The 27,034-nt window shown below is 40.1% G+C and overlaps 1 protein-coding gene across 21 annotated transcripts in view; it reads left to right on the top strand.

The window, feature by feature from the left end:
* The window catches only part of EPB41L2 (erythrocyte membrane protein band 4.1 like 2), a 213,617-nt gene that overhangs the window by 81,790 nt on the left and 104,793 nt on the right, over positions 1 to 27,034 (top strand). For all 21 annotated transcript variants that reach the window (XM_087444098.1, XM_087444106.1, XM_087444101.1 and 18 more), the window contains exons 2-3: positions 17,207 to 17,691; positions 18,381 to 18,593. In XM_087444098.1, coding sequence (XP_087300224.1) covers positions 17,221 to 17,691; positions 18,381 to 18,593 — 684 coding nt within the window. In that variant the 5' untranslated portion in view covers positions 17,207 to 17,220. The remainder of the gene's footprint in view (positions 1 to 17,206; positions 17,692 to 18,380; positions 18,594 to 27,034) is intronic.

Here is a 27,034-nt window from a genome sequence, read left to right as displayed (position 1 = left end):
GATAATTTCCCTTTTTAATGGAATAATTGAGACAGTGTGAAAACATGGGTATTTAGGATCTTCCCAAGACAGATGTAATAGATACAAATTTGTAGTAAGAATTTTATATTAAGACATCTGTGGATGTTTCAATCTGTGTATTTTGTGCACTTTAATGTGTTTAAAATCTTACTGGAAATGCATAATGTAAATGACACTGGACCTGGTTTGTATCTTTCTTTGCCAATAACCCACTGAGTAACCTTATATAAGTTATTTCACTTCTTGGAGTTCAGTTTACCCATCTGGAAAACAAGGGTGCTAAAATAGAGGTATCTGAACGCTGGTGGAAAAGTGCGTTGGCCTTGGAGGGCAGCTGTGCTCACCGCTGTACCACCACCACCAGCGTGGCTTTGAAGTCAGACCAAATTGGTGTAAATGCTGGCTCTACCACTCCCTGGGTATATGAGTTTGGAAACACACTTAAATCTCTGGGTTCTCTTTATCCACTGTTTTAATGGTTTGTTCTGTTTCCAGATCATAGGACCACAGAACTCACTATCTTAATTCTCTTAACCTTTGTTTGAACGATGAGATTCAAATGTTTTATGAGCAGGATCTTTTATTTTGAAGCCAGGAGAGGAGCCTGAGCCAGTAGCTTTGGGTTCTATACTTAAGAAAGTAGGTGTCTTAGTCAGCGGGGACTGCCATAACAAAATACTATAGACTGGGGGGCTTAAACAACAGAAATTTTTTTATTTTATTTTATTTTTTGTGAGGAAGATCAGCCCTGAGCTAACATCCGATCTCAATCCTTCTCTTTTTTTTTTTTGCTGACGAAGATTGGCCCTAAGCTGACATCCATGCCCATCTTCCTCTACTCTTTTTGTGAGGAAGATCCGCCCTGAGCTAACATCCATGCCCATCCTCCTCTTTTTGCTGAGGAAGAGCAGCCCTGAGCTAACGTCTATTGCTAGTCCTCCTCCTCCTCTTTTTTTTTTTTTCTTCCCTTTTTCTCCCCAAAGCCCCAGTAGATAGTTGTATGTCGTAGTTGCACATCCTTCTAGTTGCTGTATGTGGGACGCAGCCTCAGCATGGCCGGAGAAGCGGTGCCTTGGCACGCGCCCGGGATCCAATCCCGGGCCGCCAGCAGCGGAGCACGCGCACTTAACCGCTAAGCCGGCCCCTCCTCTACTTTTTTATATGGGCCGCCGCCACAGCATGGCTTGACAAGCGGTGTGTTGGTGCATGCCTGGGATCCGAACCTGCGAACCCCAGGGCACGGAAGCAGAGAGAGGGTACTCAACCACCTGCGCCACTGGGCCGGGCCCTAAACAACAGAAATTTTTTCTCACAGTTCTGGAGGCTGGAAGTCCAAGATCAAGGTGCCACATGATCGGTTTCTGGTGAGGTCTCGCTTCGTGGTTTATAGATGGCCACTTTCTCCCTGTGTTCTCACATGGTGAGGTGAGAGAGAGAGAGATGAGCAAGCTCTCTGATGTTCTCTTCTCATAAGGACCCTAATTCCATCATGATGTCTCCACCCTCATGACCTCATCTAAATCTAATTATCTCCCAAAGGCCCTATCTGTAAATACCATCACGTTGGGGATTAGGGCTTCAACATAGGAATTGGGAGTACACGGTTCAGTCGATAGCAGTGGGAGAGTAGGAGACCAGAGGCACAGGGGTGATGAGAGGGGCCTGGAATAGAGTGTAGAGATCTACCAATGTCCGTTTCACTGGATCCAGTGCTGCATGTCAGTCCTTCTGAGACTTCTGGTTTCCACAGAACAATACGTTTCAGAAAAAGGTTTGGAGCCAATATTTTTCCAAGTAAGTATGTTAAAATAAATCTGCCGTTGTACTGTAGTATTTATTGAAAAATATATTTAACAAAGAAACGTAGGCAGAACATAATCTGAATAAAAGATGATGCTTTAAATTGTGTCAAGTTGGCTCTCTTAAAAAGTTCACCAGGGCTGCCCCGTGGCTTAGCGGTTAAGTGCGTGCGCTCCGCTACTGGCGGCCCGGGTTCGGATCCCGGGCGCTCACCGATGCTCTGCTTCTCTGGCCATGCTGAGGCCGCGTCCCACATACAGCAACTAGCAGGATGTGCAGCTATGACATACAACTATCTACTGGGGCTTTGGGGGAAAAAAAGGAGGATTGGCAATAGATGTTAGCTCAGAGCCGGTCTTCCTCAGCAAAAAGAGGAGTATTAGCGTGGATGTTAGCTCAGGGCTGATCTTCCTCACACACACAAAAAAAAGCTCACCAAATTGCCGTTTTGTGAACTAGTGAAAACTTTGTGGTGCATAGTGAAGTTTACTTAATGTTGTAGAGAATGACTTTTTAAAAAAGTTTTATATTTGTTCATTTTGACAGAGATTAATCTCTTCAGAGCTGCTACTGAAACATATTTTCACTAAGTTCCTGTAAAGCAAACTGTTCTCTCTTGCTAGTTGTTACAGGTGACATCTTGTTTATTTAGGTATCTGACGTGTTTTTTTTGGGGATTAAAAAAGACTCATTTTTTTTTTTCTTTTTTTGAAGGCTTTGCTTTAGGTAGGTTAACATGTATGTTAACATACATGTTAACTCTTTGACTTAGGAACTGCTTGATAGGAGAGCAATATGGTAGCAAGGTGAAGCTATAATAATGCATACCTGGAACCATAGTCTGACTGTCTTGGTCGTGCTTTGCTGCTGTAAATATCTACATTGGGAAAAAAACCAACCAGAATTTATTTATTATTATTATTTTTTTAATTGAGGCCACATTGGTTGATAACATTATATAAATTTCAGGTGTACATGATTATATTTCAGCTTCTGAATAGACTGCATTGTGTTCACCACCAGAAGTCTAGTTGCCATTTGTCCCTGTGTGCATGTGCCCTTTACCCCTTTCATCCTCCCCCACCCCCTTCCTCTCTGGTAACTACCAGTTTGTTCTCTGTATCTGTGTGTGTGTGTGTGTTAGAACAATCAGAGTCTAAATTGTGGAAATGTAGTGGGGGTGGGGTTGGTACAGTCGAATTAAGGAAGATTAGTTGTTTCTCAGATCTCTCTGACCCGAATCTTAGAATTAATGCATTTTCCTTTATGACTTACATTTCCTTTGCTTCTATATGTATTTGTATTCATATGACAGGTGGTTATAGGATTACCTTTTGTATCAATCCTTTCTCAGTTTAGGTTTGACGATATAGTAATAAAACAGAATTTATCAGCTTTATAACTACATGATGGTACCTATAAATCTAAATTAAAATGAGCCTCCATTTGTATATACAGTGTGAATGAATAAGCAAGTTCTTTTACAAATGAATCAAAGTAGATACGTCATGTTTGTATATTGAAAACTGGACTGTGTATTTGCAAGGCTTTTCTATTTCTGGAAATGTATATGTCAGTTTATAAATAAGGATAATTAGACGCATGTTGTAAACATATACTTTTGGTGCCTGTTTGTGGGGTGGATTAAAATGACAAAAAGGAAAACAAAGTTGAGAGGCAGAGACTCAAAGCAAAGCAAAAATCATACTCAGAAAAACTGAGAAAAAATTCCCAGCAATAGTAGAATTATAAAAATTATCGTAGAAATACAGTTGTGTCACTAAAACTGTTCGTTATGTGAGCTTTCTTCCTGTAGCGGGTAGAACAGGCGGCAGAAAGATGACTTTTTCTGTGACCCGTGTGAATTTTCTAGCTGAGGAATGAAGTAACTTGGAACCAAGCTGGGCTTTTCTACTGAGCATGCCCTTCTCCAGCAGGGTCCAGCCTGGGTGGGGCCGGTCCTGCTCATTAGGCTTTTGGAGACTGGATCTCCATCAGCTTTCCACAGTCTTCCAATGACAGGGAACAGAAGACATCCGGCTCCATGTACTTAAAAGCTGCGTATGTATTTCAAGGGGGGAGATTTTTAGGAAATTTCTGTTGTGGCAGTGGGGTTTTGTGGTATATGCTCGATTGTTTTTGCTTTTGAAGGAATTTTGCCTTTGAGTGTGTCAGTGTCCAGGGGACTGAAAATTTGGAAAATATTCACATATAAGTAGAATCTGGGTGTGTACACTGTTTGGCAAGGGAATATGTTCAGTTATATTTGAATCAAGGCCTATGAAAAAAAATTTTTTTTTGTGGTCAGAATTTAGTTTTAGACCACTTGTTTGCATTTTTCTAGGAAAATGTTGAATTTTTTCAGGTTATCTTTAACATAATTGCCTTTTCAGGTTTGACCTATGAGAATAATGAAGCTTGTTGGGTTTTTTTTTTTTACATACTTGTCCTGCTGTTTCGCAAGTGATTTATTCAGTGGTACAATACACTGTATGAGAGTTAATTATTCCTAAATTACAGTGAGGACTATGAAAGTTAATAGTGTTCAGTCTTTTTTTTTTTTAACGTTAAAGGGCAACAGGTTTGAATTTAGTTAATTTATAAAATGTGTCTCGTTTTTTATTTTCATGCTAACTCATTTGATTACAAGAAGTTTGTATTTTGGCTAAGAGATTTGAATTATGTTTTTTAGCATCTACCGATTAGTGGTCGTTAATAGTTATCAAGAATTATGTATTGTTTTGATGTTGTCACGCTCTAAGTAAATACTGGTTGACTAGGATAGGTATCAGCATCTTCTCTTACTGAATATTGAATCTGGTGTCACATTGAAGAAATGTGAGTACTCACCAACTTGCCCAGATTTGGGCATCCAGAGTTAGAAAAATTGTCTTCGTGGTTTTTCTTGATATAATGTACCTGTCTAACAACCTTTGTCAAAAAGAACCTTGTTTCGATGCTACTTTCTAACAAAACGAAGAGCAGTACTGTGATTGCCAGGTGACAGCTGTGAGTCACTTCCTCATTGTTGACACTGCAGGGAATGCAGTAATGACTGAAGTCATTACCAGGTATTTCGGGGGGCGGGCAGACATGTGTACCTGAGACGCTTGTTTTCTATTTTTAGGCCCAACAAAGAATTTTCTTTTCAAATTATTGGCAGCTTGGGGGTGGGCGTAAATAACTGGAGGTGATGCTGACAGTCTGGACGGCCAGTCGTGGCTCCCCCACGTCCGTCTCCTCTCCAGTGTTCCTGTACACAGTATATGATGTATTGATGACCTGTAGTTACCACCATAGCTGGATCACAAAAGTGGAAAGGGAGATTGTAAACTTTGACATTCAGTTTGCTTGACTTTTTTGGTGAACTCTGAAGGTTGAGTGCCTGGCATATTCTCCAGCAGGATCCTCTACCAAATCATGTTTCCAAGTGTTGAATTTTAAGAATCTTACCTCCAAAGAAATATATTTAGTTGAAATAAAAACTTGTCCCAGCTAGCACCACCTGAGAAGTAGTTATTTGAACCTCTTACTAAGTAGTTTTGAAGTAAACTAATGCTCAGAGTAGAAATATTTAAAAAAAAAAAAAAAAAGGTCGTAAGCATTCCAAATGGCATGTCTGTAAATGTCTGTAATTCCATTGTAGTTACAGCTTTTCCCGCCTATGGGGAAAGTTGCATTTCTCACGCCAGGCTCGGAGGGTCCATATGCTAACAGTCTACGGCACCTTCCACTGACGGGCCGGGGCCTGGAGTCCACATTTGGATCTGCTTACCTAATCTAGAAAAATCATTCAGTTCATAGTCTCATATCTTAAGAATATGTGCTATGCATTGGCATAACTCTTTGGTAGTGCTGTAAATATTTAGAGTGACAGAAGAGCTAAATGACCAAAATTTAGAAAGGGAATTACATTTTTTGACAAGGCTTAGATATTTATGCCTGTCGACTGCAGCGTTCCAAAGCTTATGGAGAAGAGGATTTGAAAGTGCCAGATCAGTGTAGGCTCCAGCCTGGTGGCCTTGTCAGAGTGTGGGGAGTTGATTAACTCTGACAAGCTTTGTCTTATGACCTATTAAAATGCAGCGTCTGCAGCCTGTGCGTTTATCCTGTGCAGTTAACCTTGGTGGATTTGCCGTTAGCTTATTTGGGAAGAGCTTCCTGAACCACTGTTATTTTTCAGCTAAAGAATTTAGAGTTTGCTGCACACAGAAGTAGTATTAGACTGGTTGTTGATTGCCACCTGATACCAAGTGAGTTTTCCGGTGGGGCTGGGTAAGAATCCTGTGGGAAGGTAGCTGTGGGATGAGCTCAGACAGAGTGTACTCCCTGCTATCTGTTATGACCAGCAGAGGTTGTTGTTGTTGGCTTTGCTCTGTTTTCAGCCTGGTTGTGACGTCACTGGAAGAAACTGCGAGGTCTGTTTTTCTTTTCTATAGAGCATGATATGATGGTGGTCCAAATAAATGTTCCCAAAATAATAGGAACATCACAAAAGACATTTATCGAGAAGCCACCGGATGCATCACCCTGTGCTAGGAACATGCAGTTAACCATCTGCACAGCATTGCGCCCTCTTCATGGAGCACAGGAGCAGATGTGGGGCCGGGCAGAGGTGTGGACAGGAAACACGACATCCTTGTGCTTGTCAGGCCAACTGTGTTCCTGCCTCTGCCTACAAATGGGGAGGAGGCTGCGGACAGAGAGGGGGATGTTTACGTATGACCAGCTTAGAAATTTAATAAGAATCTTCCCATTCTGTTTCACTCTCCTTTTAAAAAGTTCCTCAACTTTCAGAGAAATCTGTTTCCCAGTGCCCTGTTCCCACTTCTCCAGCAGAAAATAGGAATAATCTTTTTGGCCTAGCTGCATATGCACCAATATTATTGTTAGCAAAAGACACCTTTTTGTTTCAGCATCATACTGAAGGAAAAAGAATAAAAAACTAGCAAAGTTTTCTGAGGAACTATACATGTTTTTTTAAAATGAAGAATTGATATACTTCTTAAAAAAAAGATGTCAGCTGCTCTAAAAGCTTGGGGTTGGAGCTTTTCCTGCTCAGGAGAGCAGTCTGCATAGGGTAAGGGGTGGGTTATGACGTGTGCTGAATTGGAGGCTAGCAGAAATCAGCTTCTGTGAGGAGGTAGAGACAGTCTTAAACTTCATATGCCAGGAAATCAGTTTTATTTCAGGCTATTTTAATGCTGCTGCTGAGCTAGAAGAGACTGGAAGATCTTTGCACCCATACTGATCGTTTTGTGGCCAGAGCTGTGACAGTGCTCGTGGCAGTTTCTCCGAGGAAGCAGATCAGCCCAGTTGGGGTCACTTAGTGCACTGGATTTCTTAATGCATAAACACTGCCTTCCTGATAAAGTATTTAAGTGCTTCAGTTTGTACAAACTTGTGCTCAGTGAAAACTTTGTCTCCCATGTCTGCACCTCGTCTACCCAATGCCATCCGTCATTCCCATAATCACTGTTGTCACTCTTCTCTATCCTTCCCTGTTTTCTTTGTGCATATACAGCCACGTGTTGCTTAATGACGGGGACACGTTCTGAGAAATGCGTCGTTAGGCTATTTCGTTGTTGTGTAAACATCATAGAGAGTACTTACACAAACCTAGATGGTATAGCCTACTACACACCTAGGCGCTATGGTACTAATCTCATGGGAGCACCATCATATATGCAGTCTGTTGTTGAAACATTGTTATGCGGCCATGACTGCACAGGCAAATGTGCCTGTGTGTTCACGTGTTGATACCTGCCACTCACTTGCTTTCAGCCCGTAAGATAGCATATCATATGTGCTGTAAGAATCTTGCCTTTTGTACGTTAACAGTGTAACTTGGAGATATTTCTGTAAGTGGGATGGAAACCTTCCTCATGTTTTCTTTATAGCTGCATAGTATTCTGTTGGATGAATGTAGTGTAATGTCTCCTATTAGGTGGCATTGATCCTTTGCTATTACAATGTTCCACTGAATCATCTGTACATAGTTATTTTATGTATGTGCAAACGCGTCTGTAGGATACATTCTCACAGCAGGATTACTGGTTCAGAGTGTGGACACATCTGGAGTGTTGATAGCTGTTGGCAAATGGACTCCCACTGGGTCTGTACCAGTCTACTTTTCTACCCGTAATTACATGAGAATGCCTTTGATTAAGCTTTTGGATTTTTCCATTCTGCATTTTTAGCTTCATTTCTTTTACCACGAGTGTGGTGAGCATCTTTTCGTAGGTTTGTGCCCCCTCGTGTTTGTTTTACTGTTAACTCTATACTCATCCTCACGTCACTTTTTTCCCCATGGGGGTTGGTCAGCCGAGCCAGTTTAGAAAGGAAATTTGTTTTGAATTTTTGATGTTGAGGAAATTGATAACCAGGACTGTTTTATTTGGCTTTCTGTTCAAGTTACTTGAATTCAGCTAGAGAGCAAATATGTCTCTAGCAAAGACAACTGAGAATGAGAATTAAGTGCTCTTTAAAAAGCATGATGCCTGTTTGTATTTGATGAGAGTTTAACCAACATTTCCCGTGAAGGACCATTGTGTGACTTCCTGAAGAGATGACAATGGTAGTTTTTAAAAAAACTGTGTCAGCTTTTCAAACTAGTAGTAATTTCTGAATCTAAAGTACCAAAATTTCTGAATTAGTGACACATTGTTAGAATATATATTAATACTAATCTTGTTACTTCTGTCCCCCACTAGACTGAGAGCAGGTTTCTTTCCTCTATATCTCTGGTGTCTGGTACGTATGCTATGAAAGCACTCAAGGAACATTTGTTTTGAAGGAAGGGGCTAAGATCCTGACACAGCCCACATCCTGAAGGTCGGTGAAGTTTATCAGGGGCTCTGAACTTATTAATGATTGTAAAGCCCCAAACAGTAGTAATGGTTTATTGATTTTTACCTTTTCAGCAAATAATGAGCTCTCAGGCATTGTGCTAGGTGCTGGTTATACAGTAGTGAAGTGGTTTGGTTTTGGTGGCAGTATTGCATAAGCTCTAGAGCTTGAGAACCTGGGTTCGAATCCTGGCTCTTCCATTGACTGGTTGTGTGGCTTTGTGCAAGTGATTTATCCTCTTTTTACCATCTCCGTCTCTAACATGGGGATAATTTTACTTCCTCCATCGAAGAGTTGTGAAGATTAAAGAAATTGCTACGTGCAAATACAGTGCTCAACAAATAGCTGTTACTATCATTATTATTTCTGTTCTTACTATTACTATTATTATTTTTAGTGAACCAACAGACATAGTCCCTTTTTTCACAGATTCCCTATTGACATAACAGTGGCCCACCATTTATTATGAATTTATTGTGTGCCAGGCACTTTACGTATGGCATCTAATTAATCCTTAGAGCCACCTAATGAGTACTGTATCCCCGTTTTGCTTATGAGGAAAGTGAAACTCAGCAGGGCTAACTAGCTTGTCCATGGTTACATGGCTAGTGAGAGGTAGAGCTGGGATTCTAATCCTGGTCTGTTTAGTTCCCAGGCTTGATTTCCAACCACCATGTTATTTTGTCCATAGACTAGTTAGCTTCGCACAGAAAGAATGTAACTCCAGCTCTGGCCCTTACAAAAATTGGGGTCCTATGCCCAGTAGGACAAGGTTTATGTGCATTTTGATTATGAGAATCATGATGTCCTGTATTGGGATCCTTCATGGTTTCTGAGCTCGCACTCCAGGAAAGGGTATCTGTTTCTGGGATGACCCTGGTTGCTTGTGGAGAGGACTTTGCCTGGCACAGATCTCTTCCTTGACTTGATTCTTCCATGAGAGCAGCAGGGATTTGCTTTAACATCTTACGTTGTTAGCACTTATCTTGGGTGTTATTGGAATGTTGGACATTATTGAAATTGTATCTTGATTTTCGTATACCCCCCACCCCCCAAATGTATGAAGAAAGGGAATCTTACACTTTGATGAACTCTGATTTTTTTTATTTGTTTCCTTCTTATTTAGAGTTGTTAGAATAAAGAATTAATGGGTTATGTCACTAATATTAGCTCACTAATAGTAGGTTTTTAAATATTGAGCATCTGGAAAAACGGACCATTTTGACCACCATGGCTCTTAGGTATGAGGGCCATAAAACCCAGTGGGGAGTAATAGTTACCTGAGAGAGTTTGGTATGTGCTTCTGGTTTCTTAGGGCTTTTTTTCTAATGCTTGCCTCAGAATATGGAGGCTAATAGTGGCTACAAGTGACTGAAACCCCTGCTCCGTCATTTGAACGGGGTTCATGTTAGGGGAGCGTGTTACCTCACCCAACAAGAAGCTCAAGTGTAGGACCTGCTGTGTGCAGCACCCTTGGGAGAGGGGCTGGTCCTTTCCTGCCACTGGCCCCTACTATGTGTCAGTTTGTCCTCAGGCTTTCTCCCCGCATGGATGGTTCAAGATGGTGACAGCATTTCTAGGAGTATACAATGCTCAGAGGCAGAGGAGGGGCCTTCTCTTCCTGTGGCTCTTTTTAGAGGAAGGAATCTTTTCCCAGAAGGCCACCAACAGACTTTCTTCATGTCTCCTGGGCAGGGGGAGGGAGACTACCATGATTGCCCTAGACCCAGTAGACCACTGCCTTCTGGCCCAGTCTGGGTCCAGCCTCTCCTGGCACGCGTGTGGAAGAGAGAAAAGCTGAACACAATTTAGGTTCTGTTAAAAAGGAGAAAGCAGGGAGGAAATGCATGCTCTGAATGTAACCTGATCCTGCCTAGACTTGAACTAGCAAAGGGCCACAGTTCATATCTTTTGTGTATGTGGGTTTAATTTAAACCAGATGCTAGCCTATATCTTTATAGAAATAGTTCTCTCTCTCATAGGTCCTTTATCCCTTAAAAAAAAAAAAACAAAAAAACCCCCCACAACCAAACAAGCAATACTGTGGGTTATTAAGGTAACTAGAGTGGGCAGCCTTGGCATTTAAAAAATAACTTGCTTATCCTCACCATGTAGATAATTTAAACTAACAAATAGTCTCTTTGGAATGTGGTTGTGCCCTTATTTGAATATGGGATATAGTATTTTCTAGGCCTTCTGACACTTAAGAAAAATAAGCATACAAGGGAGAGAAATTCCTTGCAGTCTGCTCTGTCTGCCTGTTTTTGTTATTCCTTCTCCCTCTCCAGAGATTTCTTTTTCCTCTTTCCTCCCTTTGCTCCTCCTCATTCTTATCCCTTCTCCCCTCTATTTACCTGCTGGATATATTTGAGAGACATTGCTCTTAGTGTTTCCTCAGTACAGTTAGGTGCTGCTGGATCATTCCTATATCGGGGTTACTGTTTTGTTTTTCTTGCATTCGGTGCTTTAAGGGAAGGTAGTGAGTATTAAAAGACCTTCTCTTGGGCTACAGGCTGTTTGGGGAGATGAACATAAGCAGTGATGGGTATCAAAAGGTTGCTCTACATATCCTCGGGCCAGTCACAGTAGATGAAAACAAGTTTTGTCGGACCTAGAAAATGACCAAATTGGAGCTGTGCACACATTGCCAATATTATTTGTTTGTTTTTTGTTGCACGGTTTTGTTTCTGTCTTGCTCAAAGTTCAAAGGAAACCTTCTCTTCATCCCCTCTCCATTATTTTGAAGTTCAGAAATGCATACTTTCCCATTTTGAGTCCCCTCACTAATGGCCTGAGCTCTGTTGGTAGAAATCAGAGACCTGCTATTGCTGGTGGTCTCAGCAGAGGATGGGAGCCACGCCCCAGTTCCCTGCGTAGGGATTTTATTAAGAGTGAGGGCGCTTAGAGTTGCCCTGGTTCTCTCAAGGTTTTAAGGGAACATCTGGACCCAATAATGGGCATGAACTCCCCGCTGGAAGTCCTTTGTCTGAATGTCTGGGGTTGTGTGTCTGTCTGCTTGCTTGCTATAGAACTCGGCTTACAGGCCAGTATCTTCAGTAGTGTAATGTTATGTGATAGTTGGTTCAGGCTCGTGGTCGAGACAGCACCTTGGAGTTTACCTCCTTTTTTAAACATAAGAAAAAAGAATAGTTTCACATAGCACAGTTCCTTACCTAACCAGTGCTGAGCCTCTGGTGATGACGGTTTTCTGCTTGGTTGCGTGTTAAATGATGCATGTTTTTTTCTCATGGAGCTGTTACAATAATGAACACTTTTATCAACCCAAATGGAGCATGCCAGCATGGTAATTGTGTCAAAACCACATGCTTGTGTAACGGGCCAGCTCTTCACAGCAAGGTTCTTTTTGGTTGCTGATAAGTAGAACGATCTTTACTTAGTATATTATATGACTGTACTAATGAAGGATTTTAGGTATTTGTAATTAAAGCTTAGTGGAATGAGCATTGCTCGAGTTTGGGAAGCAATAGTTCTGGTTTTGGCTTTACCCATCTAGCTTTGTGATCTCGGGCAAATCTCCTAGTCTTGCTGACCGTCAGTTTCCTTGTTGATAAAATAAAATTGAGGGTATTAGACTAGATGATTTCACAACACTATTTAGTAAATATTTATCCGTGCCTCTTATGTGCCAGTCTAGATGCTGGGAACATAGCAGTGAAGCAAAGAAAGATGCCACCCCTCATGGGGCCTTCGGTTTAGTGGGAGAGCTGGTGAGCGCTCCACTGCGGGAGTTTCCATTTCAGTAGGCGATGGAGTTTAAAGGCTTATCCACCTTTGAAACTGAGAGTTACAGGCATGATAATTATGGTGAATGAATGTGCTATAATCATGTTTTCTTGATGGTGGTAATTTGTTCAAGAAACCATTTTATCAACAAAGAGGGTAGTGTTTACGTTTGAGCTTTGTTGGTCTCTTGAAACTATTTTAAGAATGTACTTATTTACATATAATTACATCCGCCCTTATTGTTGAGTATTTATAATCCAATTAGCCATTTCCATTAGCTAATTCCATGGGCAACACTGATGAACTCTGAGGTTCTTAAAATTCACAAGTGTTGTGGACACGGTAGTGATGAAGAGGACTACTTTGTGAGGCTCACTGTTATGGTTTATTGCTGCTCTTCGTCTCTGTATTTGCACCTTGTCCTTAGTTTCTGTCCGTCAGCTCAGTGGTGATCACATGACTAAGTAATAACCTTCAACTATAATTTTCTATGTGATGAGAACTCATCTGTAAATTTCTTATTTGGGGGAGAGGCCTGGCTAGTTACAGTAAATCACAGAATAGATTCATGTTGTTCTTTAGTCATTTTTACAAGCTAACATGTCCTCTTTGAGGACTAAGCCGAGGGCTCTGGTAGATTTGATCATTCATACCCAATGGAGTTGTGACTGCATTATGAAACACAGGTCAGGGCAGGTGTACAGAAATGGGGATAATACCTACCCTGCAGGATGTTTTGAGGAGCAGACGTGATGTGCCTGCTGTCTGACACAGTAAGCAGTGTGATAGCTCTTACGATTAAAATACAAATGTTATTGCTTTTAACATAATAGTGGAAACTTTTAGTTTTATATTTCATTGCTTCTAAAATATTTTGACGAAAAGTCAGCTTTAGTTGATTGGTCTCCAGATTATTTCTCACAGCCAAAGTAATTAGAGAGCTGCCAATTATTTTGGTTAGCTTGGACAAGTGTGAGGCATTTTTGTTTTAGTTTTTACCAGGACGTTGATTCAACACTCAAAATGTAATAAGAGAGTATATGCTAAAAATCAGTTTTGGTCATTTCATGATTAATGTCAATAACATACTCCACTTAAGTGGTACCTGGGAAATGGTACCTTGAAGAAGGAAAAAATGGTTTTCTGTACAGTATGGAGCCAATTCAAGTACTCATGTCAGCGTCTAACTGGAAGACGTAATTTTGAATTTTAAATGCCTAAGAGTGAGAAGTAAGATTGGCCCAGTAAATATTGTAGTTACCTAACTATTCCCTCTGTTGCAGCATTGCCCTCAAGGACGTTACTGTTCTCTCATCTCCCTGTCCCACTAAGTACTTCTTCCCGTCCTCATGCCTTTTCCCTCTGCCTGACCCTTAAATGTTGGTGGTGAGAAGAGTTCTTTTAAAGACTCTCTACACTCAAACTACACTCTTTCTCTAGGTGCTGTCAGCATCACTTGTGCTTTTAACTATCACCCACAAGATGACAACTCCCAGATCTTCCCCTCTAGTGCACACCTGGCCTGTTCAAGACCTGTGTGGCAAGTGGTCACCTAGACACCTCCACAAACGTCTCCATTGTGGTGAATTCAAAATCAAGTTTAGTTGTCTCAGCCAAACCTTCTTTCCCTCCTGTTCCTCATTTCCGTGGATGGTTCTACCATCACCCCATTCTCCCATGACCTGGGACTTTTCCTCAACTCTTTCCTCTCTCTGACTTGCTGTATTCAGTGTAGACATCACGTCATGTCTAGTCTTCCTCTTTGCCATTAGATTTGTGTCGTATCCTCTACCTCACGGCTTATGCTATAATATAGACCGTCATGTTCTCATGCCTGGGTTATTGCAACAGCCTCCTGGATGTCTTTATTTCCATCTTTTCTCTCGTCCTGTACTTGACAGCCAGGTTGTGCCATCTGAAATGTGAGTCTGGTTACAACATTACCCCTCTACCTACAGTGCTTGGATGACTTCTCATTGCCTTGATATCAACCTCCAGACCCTTCTTAGCAGGAACCACAAAACCTTTTATGTTCTGGCTTCTGCCTTCTTCTCCTACTTCATCTTTAGCAATTCACCTTCCCCCTTCCCTCCTGTCCCCACTCACACACCCGCACTTCACTTGTACAGTGTATTATTGTTCAGTACTTGTGGTTTTCCTACAGGAGGAATAGTCTCATGTTTCCACACACTGCCCTGTGCCTGGCACATGCCTCCCATCCTGACTCCCTTGCCTGAATAATGAGTACTCATCATTTTAAAGCAACTCAGATGTCAGCTTCTGCAAAAAGGCTTGCCTGATGACCGTCTTCTCCTAATCTGGGTTAAATGTCCATCCTGTACTTTTCAAGCAACATGCTCTTGATCTGTGCCCCCCACTCCCTCAGCTCCTTGAAGGCAGTCTTTATTCATGTCCCCAGTACTTGGCACATTGTGGGGCCCATTAAATATAGGCTGGCTGGCTGACTGAATGTTTTTCATGCTTTCATATTAAAAGTATATCGCAATTGTAAAATAATTTTTTATTATTGAGATAGCTCTTTTAAAGTTTACAATTCCCTGGTTTTAAGTATATTCACAAGGTTGTGCAAGCATGTCTAATTCCAGAACATTTTCATCACCCCAAAAAGAAACCCTGTACCCATTAGCAGTTGCTCCCTCGCCTTCCATTTTCCCCTCCTCCCAGCTCTTTGCAACCACTAATCTACTTCCTGTCTCTGTGGATTTGCCTATTCAGGAAATTTTATGTAAATGGAATCATACAGCATATGGCTTTTGTATCTGACTTCTTTGACTTAGCGTTATGTTTTCAAGGTTCTTACGTGGCAGCATGTATCAGTACTTCTTTCCTTTTCGTGACTTAATAATATTCTATTGTATGGACGTATCACATTTTGTTTATCCATTTATCAGTTGGTGGGCATTTGGATTGTTTCCATTTTTTGACTATTATGAATAATGCTGTTATAAACATTCATTTACAATTTTTTGGGTGAACAAATATTTTCATTACTCTTGGGTATATATACCTAGGAGTGGAATTGATGGGTCATATGGTAACTTTATGTTTAACTTTTTGAGGAACTGCCAGACTGTTTTTCCAAAGTGGCTGCACCGCCACATCCTCCCCAATGCTTGTTACTGTCTCTCTTTTTGATTATAGCCAACACTAGTGGATGTGAAGTGGTATCTCATGGTGTGTTTGCTTTGCGTTTTTCTAGTGACTAATGATGTTCAGCACAGTTTCAAGGGCTTATTGGCCATTTATGTATCTTCTTTAGAGAAATGTTTACTCAGATCCTTTGCCCATTAAAAAAATTTCTTTTATCTTTATTGTTGAGTTGTAAGAATTCTCTATTCTGGATACTAGACTCATCAGATATGTGATTTGCAAAAGATGGTGAATAATATTTTAAGAAACAAGTGTAGTACTGATACACGCCACAACATGGATGAACTTTGACAACATTCTGCTAAGTGAAAATGCTGCTTTTATGATTCTGTTTATTTGAAGTGTCCAGAATAGGCAAGTCCATACAAACTGAAAGTAGATTAGTGACTGCCCAGAGCTGGGGGGATGGGAGAATGGAGAGTAACTATTAATGGTACAGGGTTTCTTTTGGGGATGATGAAAATGTTCTAGAACTAGATAGTGGTGATGGTTGCACAACTTTATGAATATACTCAAAAACCATTAACTGTATAATTTAAAAGGGTGAATTTTGTGGTATGTGAATTATATCTTAGTAAAAAAAGAAAACTATTTTATTTTTTGAACTGTTCCAGTTTGTACCAATTTTGAAGATAGCTGGGACGCTTCCCGTTGGCCGGGGCGCCAGGCCCTTAAGTACTTTCATCGTTGGCAAGAGCCGGGGGTGTGGCGTGTCTCCCATCCCTGCCCCTTGTTTTTTATGTCAGTGGTGCTGCTATACTTTAAAAGTCCCTCTTTGCTTGTGTAAAATTTAGACAACCAGTTACTTTCAGATTTAATTTCAATTTTGTTTTCATTAGTTGTGATAGGATCAATTATTAGATGCCTTGTTTTTCCACCCCTATAATGTCTTCACTTGGTTTAGATTAGAGGCCTCTAGATTCTTTTCTTATAATCACATATACATTGTGGAAAACTCTGTTTGAGGTGAGGTGGGATGGAAGTTTCGAATTTTGATTATAGTTTGAGTACCTTTCCCAGCAGACTTAACTTTTGCATTGGAATAGTGATGGTGAATTATGGGATTTACTGTTGAAACAAAAAAGAATACATTTTTGTTTCAGATTTAATTTTCTCGCATTTAAAATTTATTTTTTTATAATACCTAACATTTTTGTAGATTTTGGTTTTAATGTGTGAAATTGCAGTGAAATACGTCTCAGTAGTTTCTCATGTTATCAATAACGTTTTTGTATTATAGAATAAGGGATATAAAGTATAGAGAAAAGTAATTTTCCTTAAAAATATTAGATTTTCTTGGTGAGTTATTGTTTATAGCTAGATGAAACCAAATAAAAGTAATCACTCTTTCTAGAGCTCTTGATTTTAAATTCTGTCTGTACAGAATCAGAGTTAATTATTGTGATGTGAGTTTTGGTTCTTTGCTTCTGAGAGAGAATTCTGAGAGTTAGAGCAACAATCCCCATTTCTCTTGTGCTGTGAACCTTCCTTCTCTACCTGTTTTCTCCCCATCATGTCTCTGCCAGTCCCCTTCCCACCCGTGCTTACCCTGTTCCCTGCCTCTAAGCTAAAACTGGGAGAGTTTGTAAAATCACATTTTGTGATTTTGTTTTGTTTACAGCGTAAGCTGTGACCATGACTACTGAAGTGGGCTCTGCGTCTGAAGTGAAGAAGGAGCCGGACCAGCTAGGAGCAGATGCAGCCGAGGAGAAACCTAAAGAAGTTGCAGAGCATCAGCAGCATCAGTCATCTGACGCAGAGGAGGACAAAGGGTCCCAGTCGTCTCCTACTGCTGAGAGCCAGAGTAGTCCACGCCGCCGGAAGAGAGAGAAGGATCCGTCTGAGAGCAGGGGCATTTCTCGATTCATACCCCCGTGGCTTAAGAAACAGAAGTCCTATACCTTAGTAGTGGCCAAAGATGGAGGAGAGAAGAAAGAGCCTACCCAAGCTGTTGTGCAAGAGCAGATTTTAGATAAAGAGGAGTCTCTTCCTGGAAAAGAAAGGCAGGCCAAGGGGGATGCTGAAGTAGCAGCTCAGAGGAGACAGCAGGAGGTGGAGGCTGACATCAAGGAAGAGACACCGTCGGTGCGAGGTCCCGAGACACAGGTGCGTGAGAGCAGCGGCTGTCTGGAAGTGAAAGCGTGATGCGTGACCACGTAACAAAAAGGATCTGATGGAGTCGTGCTGGATTTCTTGTGTTAAGATACCGCTTGGCCTACTGTATCTGGAATCTGGGTCTTGGAGTTGTCGACCACAGCATTCTCCTGACTCCTTGTCATGCTTTCCAAAATAATAAAGCAAAGCAAAAAACCCCACTATATATGCAAACCACAAAAAAATGCATCTCTCTTCTCTTTGAGGTTAAGCAGATACTCTCATGATCCTGCCACCTCTCCTTTTAAGTAGTCTGCACTTTTATACCTTTTTGATGTGACTCATTTAAGTGTTCAGGGAGTGGGAAGTAGGTCTGTATGTATGTGCATTTGGTTGCCTAATGAAGCTTGGGTTTTGCCATGGTATGAGACTAGAATTGGAAATTTTATTATTTGAAATGATATTTAAATTGTAGTTGCTGGGATATAGTTTCTTTTACTCATTTAATGCTGAAATGACCAAATTGGCAAAATGAGAAAATTGGCAGTGGATTTGGGGGAAGGAAGATGTGGGGAAGTATCCTTTTGAAATGTTAAAGTCTTTTATAACAATCACAGTTCTCACCCAAGATTTTCCTTTTAATATGTTGTCTTCTGCAAATTGGTTAACTTGAATGTGAATGTAATTTTTTTCATCAACAGCCTGCTGAAGAAGTAAGTAAGGGGAGAGAAGAGGAGAAAGTAAAGGAAATACAGGAAGACAAATCAGAAGAAGCCGCCAGAAGGGAGACAAAGGAAGTGCAGACTAATGAGCTGAAAGCAGAGAAGGCCTCTCAGAAAGCCACCAAGAAGACCAAAACTGTCCCATGTAAAGTGACCCTCCTGGATGGCAGCGAGTACAGCTGTGACCTGGAGGTGAGGCGGGGAGCTGGGCGGAGAGCTGGGCGGAGAGCTCTCCTGGTGTGTGGAAGGAAAGCGGAAGTGCAGTCTGCCTTCATTTGCGGCGTGGCACAGTGAATATATTTTTGTGTTCCTATAAGCTAGTTTGTCAATTTTGCATTAAAAAACAGGAAAACATAGAAGAGGATTTTCTATGAAAGGATTTTCATGAAAAACAGTATTTCCTGACCCTCAGGGGTGGGCAGGGCTGATGTTCTGCCGTCTGCACTGGTCACGTGTAATGGCTGGAGTCTGCTCCGAATGGGCATTACATAGTGAATATGACCTCTTCTATAGAGTGTTTGACTTGAGGAGAAACGATAGTGTGAGGTTGACATGTCAGAGTAATGAAATTTCAGCAGTTAACCCCAAGTGTTTTTATCCTGAGACAATGACTTAAAATCGAGCTCATTTATTTACTTTCATTTAATTAAAAAACACTTTTGATTTGCAAAAGGCTGGAATTCGTTAGCACCAATGCTGACCGAAGCCAATGTAATTTTTTTCAAGCATCTAGCACCTTATAATTTTGTGGCAATTGAAAGAGTTTGTGGGTTTTATAGCTAAATTGCTTTACTAAATTAGTATATGATGTATACTAATAGCTAATGTTCGCTGAAGAGCTGTGTGAAGAGCTTTGAATGGATTCTCTCATGTAATCCTTAGAAGAATCTGTGTGAGGTCGGTGGTCTCGTGGGTATTCCCAGTCTTACAGTGGGGAATGTACGGTTTAGAGAGGTGAAGTAACTAGCCTGCAGTTTCACAGCTAGTTAGTGGTTGAGCCAGAATTCCAGGCCTGGCAGTGTGACTCTGAGGTCACAGCCTGACCACTGAAGTACACTGTTTATCTGCTCATTTAAAATATGGTCTGTAAATAATAGTCTTTTCTTTGGTCTTCTAATCTATTAAATATTAAAACCACTTTTCCTAATTCCTTGCATTCTTGCTTATTAAAAATAGAAGTTATACTTGAACAACAATGGAAGTTTTCACCTTGGTAAGATAGACATCGTACGTCCGTCTAGTTGAACAATAGTTTATTACATATTTGAATATGTATAATAGTGCAAGGCGTGGAGGGTTCTAAGAGGAATGGTGTGTGGTCCTTGCCTCTCTCTTTGTATTAGTTATCTGGAACTGTATTTTACTTGTTTTAGTTATAATTGTTCTGGTATTTTAGTTATTTCAAGAAAAGGAGGAACAAAAGAGGATTAAAAATCCTTAAAGCTTTCAGAGAGGGGGTACTGAAACTGTGTCTCAGGGGTGGGGTAGGGGACAGTAACAAAAACTGACTCAGTTACATTGTGTGTGACCACATGTCTCTTGTTTTTCTACCTGTCCTAGAAGTGAGGGAGTCTAGATTTTGAGAACCAACTTGATGATAACTTATGTGACCCGAGGTCATTTATTCAACCTCTCTGGGCCAAACTGAGGCCCAAAAACCAACTTCATCTGTAGAATATAGGATTACTTAGATAATCTAGGAGGCCTCTTTCATCTCTGAAGTTCTTTATATCACCAGACCTCAAGAATGACCCCTGTGCTTTATGGTTTAAATATACTTTTGTTCTTTTTTTTTTTTTTTAAAGTTGTGATATATTTAAAAACTATAAAAATATAGAAAATAATAGAAGAGACAGTTGTGTATTCACCATAAAAATTTTATCGGATGTTATCATTTTGCCATATGTTTTAGACTTTATTTTTTAAGAAATACAACATTAAAGACATTGCTGAAGTCTCATTCCCATCTCTCCTCTCTTCCTCTGTATCCTTTTACAATGGTAAATCTACTTGGTTCATTTTAACTGCTGTGTAGTATTCCTTTGAACGACTAAACCAGTTTATCTGTTCCCCTACTGAGGCACGATTTCTTTATACAGTATAACAATCAGTGCTTCAGTGAACATTATTGTACACATTTCCTTGCTCACTTGTGCGAGAGTTTTGTGCGAGAGTTTCTTCAGGGTAGATACCTAGTAGTGGAATTGCTGGTTGACAGGTTGTGGTTTTACTTCTTCAGTTTCCCCAGATATTGCCAAAGTGAACTTAAAGGGATCGTGCCAATTTAAAGTCCAACCAGCAACCACTAAGTTTAATGTTTCCACCTTGTCATCAGCACTTCTTGTTATTAGACTTACTAATTTTGACTAATCCTATGGGTGTGAAATACCGTCTTAATATTTTAATTTACATTCATTTGATCACTGTCAGCTTTCACTAGGTTATGCTTAGTAACAAAAATCCTCTGCATCTTCTGGACTTCTAACAACAATGGTTTATTCCTTGCTCATGGTACATGCCCTTGGTGGGTTATGGCTGTGGCTCTGTGTCATGTCTTCTTGATTTTTGGACCAGGACTAACGGTGCACCCTCTACCTCGGACGTGCTGGTCTCATGATAGAGGGAAAAGAAAACGTGGAAGAACCTGCTGTGGCTCTTGAATCTTCTGCTTGGAAGTTGTATACATCACTTTCACTTATGTCTCATTGGCCAAGCAAGTCACCTGTTAAGGCTGATGACAGTCGGTAGGAAAGTATGATCTTCTCGTAGGAAGAGGGTGGTAAGTAATGGAAAACATGGAGACAGTACTACAATTTATAACTCATGAGGCTGAGCGTCTTTTTATGCGTTTTATTTAGGTTTCTACGTTGCTCTAGCATTTTACAAAATAGATATTCTTTCTCAGATTAAGGATATTCTTTTCCCATTCTAAGACTGAAACTAGGGACGTGTCATGGTTGGTGGTGAAGGACATGAATAGGTGGTGAATTTTATCAGATGTGTTTTCTGCATCAGCTGAGAATCATATGCTTTTCTAATCTGTTAATATTGTCGTTTACATTAATGCTTTCCAATGTTAAGCTGTCTTTGAATTACTCAGATACAACTCTACTTGTTCATGATGATCTGGCATTCATTTTGTATTTTTTAATCTAGGATTTTTGCATATATTAGCTTTAATTTTCTTCTGTCAACTTCATCAGATTTTGTTATCTGGGCTATATACTAGCCTCATAAAGTTGTTTCCCTCTTAATATTCTCTGGAAAGCTTGGGTAAATTAGGGATTAACTGTTCTTTGGCGTTCTGGTGGAACTTGCCTTCACAACTGCCCTGGCCTGGTGGCCTTTTTGTGGAAAGAGTAGGGCTGGAGAGGAGTTTTTTTTTTTAATCATTGATTCGATTTCCTTATACTTACCGTCTGTTTCTGTTTTTTCTTGAGTCAGTTTTAGTAATTCATGTTTTTAGTGGAAACTGTACATTTCATCTGATTTGACAAATCTATTGGCATGAAGTTTCTTGTAGTATTCTCATCTTGTGCATTTGATTTTGATCCCTTTTCCCTTGATCATTCTTGCTATAAAGTTATTTTAATTTTTTTCAAAGAAACAACTTGGTTTTGTTTGTTGTTTCTTTTCTGTTTTGTAACATTTTGTTCCCGTTTGCTTTTTTTTTTTTTTTTGGATCACTCTGTTCTTTTTCCAATTTCTTGAGTTGAATATTAAAATATGTATGTATTTTATGTGTGTATGTGTGTATATGTGTGTGTGTGTATATATATATACATATATGCTCTCATGGCTCTAGTTTTCCCTTCAAGTACCTCTTGTTGAGTTCACAAGCTGTTTTTTTGTTGTGTGTGTGTGTGAGGAAGACCAGCACTGAGCTAACATCCAATGCCAGTCCTCTTTTTTTTTTTTTTTTTTTTTTGCTGAGGAAGACTGGCCCTGGGCTAACATCCGTGTCCATCTTCCTCTACTTTATATGGGATGCCGCCACAGCATGGCTTAACAAGCAGTGTGTCAGTGCGCACCTGGGATCCGAACCGGTGAACCTCGGGCCGCTGCAGTGGAGCTCGCGCACTTAACCGCTTGCACCACCAGGCCGGCCGGCCCTGAGTGCACAAGTTTTGAGCATAGTGCTTTCCATTGCATTCAGTTCTTAATATTTTCTCATCCCATTGTGGATCGTTTTTGATCACTGAAGTTTTTATAAATGTGTTTTTAAATTTCCAAAGTGTGTATGTGTTTGTGAATATATGTGTGTGTGTCTTGTGGGAAGAAGGCTTTTTCTTTTGTTCAGATTTCCTGTTTTATTACATTGTGGTCAGAATGTGGTCTAAGTAAGAGATTCTGTTGTATTTGTTAAGACTTACTTTGCAGGCTAATGTATAGTCAATTTTTGTAATCGTTCTTTTTGAGTTTGGAAAAGCATATTATCCTTTTATTTTTAGCACAGGTTTCCAGATCTGTCCTCTTGATCAGACTTATTATGTAGGTTGTCTATATCTCTATTAATTAATGGCTTAGTTTATCAACTAATACGAGAGGTTGTTGAAATCTCTCCCTATAATTGTTCATTTGATAATTTCTCTTTGTATTTCTGTCAGTTTATGCCTTGTAAAATTTGAGGCTAGATTATTAGGTGCCCACGTGTGCAGAATTATATATTCTTGGATTTTTTTCCTCTTTTTAACTGTCATATAGAACCTTAAAATTTATTTACTTGTTATTAATATTACTGTACTGGCTTTATTTTGGTTAGAATTTGGACTGTCTTCTGTTTCTTTGCTTTTAAACATTGTGTCCTTATGTCTTTGAGGAGACGTGTTTTTTAATTCCATTTGAGAATTCTTTTAACTGGTGAATTTAGGCCGTTTATGTCATATGATTACTGATATATGTGGCTGTATTCTGTCATCTAATTTTGGGTTGTCTGTTTGTCTTTGTTTACTTGAATTTATTTCCGTTTTTCTCCTTTACTGTTACTCTTTTGGGAATGATCTCTAAGTGTTTTACAGATATACTTGACTTAATAAAATCTGATATTAATCACTATGCCTACCCTCTTCCTTCCCTATCTTGTTTGGCACTCATTTATTAGATGTCTGATCTCGTTTTGGAGTAGTACAAAATAAACCAATTGCTTATCTGTGTGACTAGTCCCTCTTCTGTGATTCTGTTGCTCATGGGGAATCAAGTGATCATGTTGCTCGAAGTAGAGCTGAGAAAGTATCCCATGTTAAAAGGAGCAACTTAGTCCTTTAATTCACTAAGACTTAAATTGATTGGGAAAGCAAAGTTGTTTTTATGACTGTATTAATTAACAGACAGATTGTCTTTTCTCAATAAATGATTACTTAATATACCTTTCAGAATGGACTTTCGAGGACAATAGATCAATTTGAAATAAGCATGTAGCATATAAATGTTGAGTAAAACTTTTTTTTTCTTTTCAGTACAAAGCAAAAGGGAATTTGAGTAGACTTCAGTGGTGTGACCCACAGCAGATTTTAGGTACCAACAGTTGACTGGAATTCTAGGCCGTGACTTTATGTCTGAATGTAGGCTGTACTTCATCAGTGTCATAACAGCTCTTATAACAATGCAGGTGTTATAAATTGTATTCCTTATTTTGATTAATTTCTCTTTTATCCAATTCCCCTTCCCCTTTTGGTTCTTGCGTGGCTTTCTTAGTGGGTCTGCTTCCCGCCCAGGAGCGGAACCCAGAGGAGAGCTGTCACGTGGTGTGAGTGCTCTCGTGTCCCACTTCCACCACTGAGCTTAGAGAGATTGGCTGATGTGCTGATGCTCCTCTTCTGTAGTTCTGTAGCTCTGTACCGGAAGTCAGTGTCTGAGGACTACTTGGGGAAGTGTGTTGTAGGAAGCTGTAGCTATTAATGAACTTGCAAGCACTCGAGGAAGATGAATACAATGTGGCAAATAAATACTTTTACTTTATTTGGTTTGGGAGATTTGTTTTCATCTGTTTATTGTCGTTAAAGATTATAAATTTGTCTGTCATGGCTTTTTAGATGCCTATAGTTATTGTGTGTTTCTTTTCTTTCTGTATGTACGTGTGTCTGATTTTCATTTAGACCTTTAGATGGTAGTATGCCCACTGAAGAGGGCCTAGTTGTCTTCACTTTAGGGTACCTACAGCATTCGAGGGAAGCATGGCCCGTGCAGGAAGTCTTGAGGGGTTGGAATGGCCTGACTTATAGAGACCTTAAAGAGTGGGATGAGGTTCTAGAAGGTCTCAACTGCCAGGATGAGAAGATCAGAACTGATCCATAGGGCAAAAAGGAGCTGGGGAGAAATGGAAGAGGTTGTAAAGTGATTGATGTACAAGACCTGGTAAGATCAAGAATGCTGTTTAGATTTTAGAACGTGGTAGGTCGCTATATGGCTACAGTAACTTAAGGGGCCTTTTTTATTCACTGCGTTGGTTAAGATGCACATCAGTGGTCTTTATAGACATGGTTTTATTAGTGTGATCAGAGCACTGGGAGAGTTAGGCAGTTTCCTGTTTGTGTTACCTGTCAGTACCTTTGGTCAACAGACGCACCACTTTTAAATCATTTAATGTAGATGTTACCGTATTAACTGAATGATTTTTTTTTAAATCAAGAGACATAATTCTTGGGGATATTTTTGTTGGTTTGGTGCCCTAACATTATCTCTGCTTCTCAGATTACTCCCTTCAAATAGATAGATCGATAGCTGGCTCTCCATGTGTCCGTCTGTTTCCCTTCTTCCTCCCCGACTGTGCTTTCCGTGGCTGCCCGTTTCCACGTGCTTTCTGCTGTGGGCTGTGTGAGCCTGCTCTTTCTGGGACCTCAGGAGTTAAATGAACAAGACTCCCCGGGAGCCAAGGCAGCATCGTTTTCAAAAATTAATTATTATCTTTGAAGTCTGCATTCTTTTGAGGAGAGAGAGTATGTGTTAATATTAAGTGGATAAAAATGCCTCACCACGATATTTATGAGCATAAATATTGGATAACAGTGCATTTTTAGAGAATGATTGTAGTTAAGTAAAAAAAAACAATATGGAAATAGCTCGACTTTAGTGTTATTTTTGGCTTGTGTAACAGTAGGCTTATTGCTAAACCATGCATGAATTTTGACCCAAGGCCTGGCCTTTGTGCATTTGTTCCAAATGTTTGTATGAAGTATTTTTTCATTGTAGTTAGTGAAAATGACAATTTACACTTTATACTAACGTATCAGCTATTGATAATAAACTGAGATCTCAAATACTTTTTGAAAAAAACTTTGAGGATTATTGTATTTTTTTAATGAAGAAACTTTATGATTTCTATTCTTTGATACCTCTATTTTTGTCTTACTGAGATATCTAATGGTACGTGACAAGCTCTTTTGTTACCAGAATTTAAACGTAAAGAATTTGGGGGAGTCTCCTGGGTTCTGCTTGCTCCCCCCAGAGACTCAGCCACGGGACTCTTGTGGCCTTGCCACTGGAGTCGTTTACACACTTGGCGTGTTCAGACAGTGGGGCTCTTTCCTCTAAGGAAAAATACCATCCGGTCTAGTTGAAGCCGTGGATATAAAGTCAGGAGATCGATGTTGACTTTCCTTTTGACTCCTCGGATGTGTTGGGGAAGTCACTTCCTCTTCTTTCTTCCATTCTCAGATTGCAAAGTAAGAATGAAAATGCTTGCTTCCTCTATTTCTAGGATTGAGCTGGTTTTACTACAGCCTATATATAAGTCTGTATTTTTTTTTAAAGTCTGCAAGACTTGGGAAGCATAAGAGAATGTGCCTTCTGAGGTGCTCACATTTCCCTCTGGCATCTGAAAGTTGTTCCCAGTGTTGATTTTGTCTGAGAATTGAGGGCATTGTTTCTGCCCACACATGAATGTCAGTACCGTTTTTTCTTAGTGCCGCGCGTAAGGCTATCAGAATGGAGGCACTCTTCGTCAGTGTTCTGATGTAAAAGTGTTTATCAGAAAGTGGAATGTGTCAAGGTCGTCTTGTCTTTCTTGTGAGGAGAGTACTGGTCTCAGAAATCCAATTTGATATCATTGGTTTGGAGTGTGTGTGATTTATTTACTTGATTGTTGTCTGCTTTCACCCTCCACAGTGGTTCTTTCAGACCTCTAGGAGTGACTCGTAATAGTTTTACTAGCTGAAATAGTTTTAAGTTCACACTTGTGGAGGATCTGAAAGTTGTGGGAATTTATAAACTCCCATAAAATAATGTTAGATTTAAATATGGTTTAGGAACCAGGAGCAATTTAATTGGTGTATATTGTGTGCAATTTGACATTCCAGTGACATAGACTCAGATGAAATGTCCCTGGCCAACTGCCTATCCATCTATCCCTTTAGCTTAAAAAAGGATATAAGGTGATAATTCTGTCCAATAACTTAATTTTGTTTACTAAGCAGGAAAAGGCTGCCATGCCAGGTGAGTGGTCAAATACTTTGGTCCAGCGTGAAGAACCCGAGGGCTTCACAGGGGCAGAGCATAGCTTCTGCATCAGGTCACTCGTTAGCTGGGCTTTTGGACTCTTGGTATGACCTTAGACTGTCTTTTCATCTCTCTATTACTACAGAGTTTTCTGACTCTTCCCCTGCAGCTAAATTGGTCTCATCAGGCACATCCTGAAT

The sequence above is a fragment of the Ceratotherium simum genome, chromosome 19 (assembly GCF_057802395.1).
Source record: "Ceratotherium simum simum isolate JZ-2026a chromosome 19, ASM5780239v1, whole genome shotgun sequence".
NCBI lineage: Eukaryota > Metazoa > Chordata > Mammalia > Perissodactyla > Rhinocerotidae > Ceratotherium > Ceratotherium simum.
Note: the sequence above shows the minus strand (reverse complement) of the source record. Positions and strands in the feature narration are given on the sequence as shown.